Raw genomic sequence first — 908 nt, 5'->3', positions numbered from 1 at the left:
TGAGCTGAGCAAGGGGAAGGTGTCCCTCGTCCCCAGGTCTGGGGTTGCAGCACTGCTGCAGGGGAGCAGCGTGGCCCAAGGTGAGCTGCCTTCTCGGTGATTTTCTTGCTCATCCACAGGCAAAATCGGAGAGGAACTATCACATCTTCTACCAGCTCTGTGCCTCGGCCACCCTGCCTGAGTTCCAGGGCCTGGGTCTCCGTGAGTGCCCCCACGTCCTCCCCACAAGCCCCGTGGCACAGCTTGCTGCTGGCCCATCCCGCGCTGGGCAGCGCTGGACCTTCTCGCCTGCTGCCGTTGGATGCTTGGAGGAGGCTCCGCAGCTGCTGGGTGGGATGAGGGTGGCTGGGAGCCCTGGGGGGTTGTGCCGGCTCATTGCCTTGACACATCTTACCCGCAGGTGGGGCAGAGTCCTTCCACTACACCAGCCAGGGCCGGTGTGCCACTGCCCAGAGCACCAGTGACGCGGCCAACTTGGAGAGCACACGGCACGCCTTCTTGCTCCTGGGTACTGTCCTGGCTGGGTGTGGGTGGGGAGGAGATCAGATGGCTTGTGTTGGAGGGGACATTAAAGATCATCTCGTTCCAACTCTCCCCACCACAGGCAGGGACACCTCCCGCCAGAGCAGGTTGCTCAAAGCCTCATCCAGGCTGGCCTGGAACGCTCCCAGCGATGGGGCATCCACAGCTTCTTGGGGCAACCTGTGCCAGGGTCTCACCACCCTTGGAGTAAAGAACTTCCTAATATCTAATCTCAGTCTACCCCACTCCAGTTTAAATCCGTTGCCCCTTCTCCTATCATCATGAAAAGTTCCCTCCCCACCTTCTCTGTAGCCCCTTCAGGCAGGGATAAGGTCCCCCCAGAGCCTTCTCTTTTCCAGGCTGAGCAGCCCCAGCTCGCTCAGCCT

General features: G+C 60.9%; 1 protein-coding gene across 1 annotated transcript in view; it reads left to right on the top strand.

Moving 5' to 3' along the window:
- Nucleotides 1–908, top strand: part of LOC104277750 (unconventional myosin-Vb-like) — a gene marked incomplete at its 3' end in the record, with an annotated part of 6850 nt that overhangs the window by 1882 nt on the left and 4060 nt on the right. The window contains exons 6-7 of the mRNA XM_009874488.1: nt 120–201; nt 401–508. Coding sequence (XP_009872790.1) covers nt 120–201; nt 401–508 — 190 coding nt within the window. The remainder of the gene's footprint in view (nt 1–119; nt 202–400; nt 509–908) is intronic.

This window comes from Apaloderma vittatum, unplaced genomic scaffold (assembly GCF_000703405.1).
Source record: "Apaloderma vittatum isolate BGI_N311 unplaced genomic scaffold, ASM70340v1 scaffold30478, whole genome shotgun sequence".
Lineage (NCBI taxonomy): Eukaryota > Metazoa > Chordata > Aves > Trogoniformes > Trogonidae > Apaloderma > Apaloderma vittatum.
Note: the sequence above shows the minus strand (reverse complement) of the source record. Positions and strands in the feature narration are given on the sequence as shown.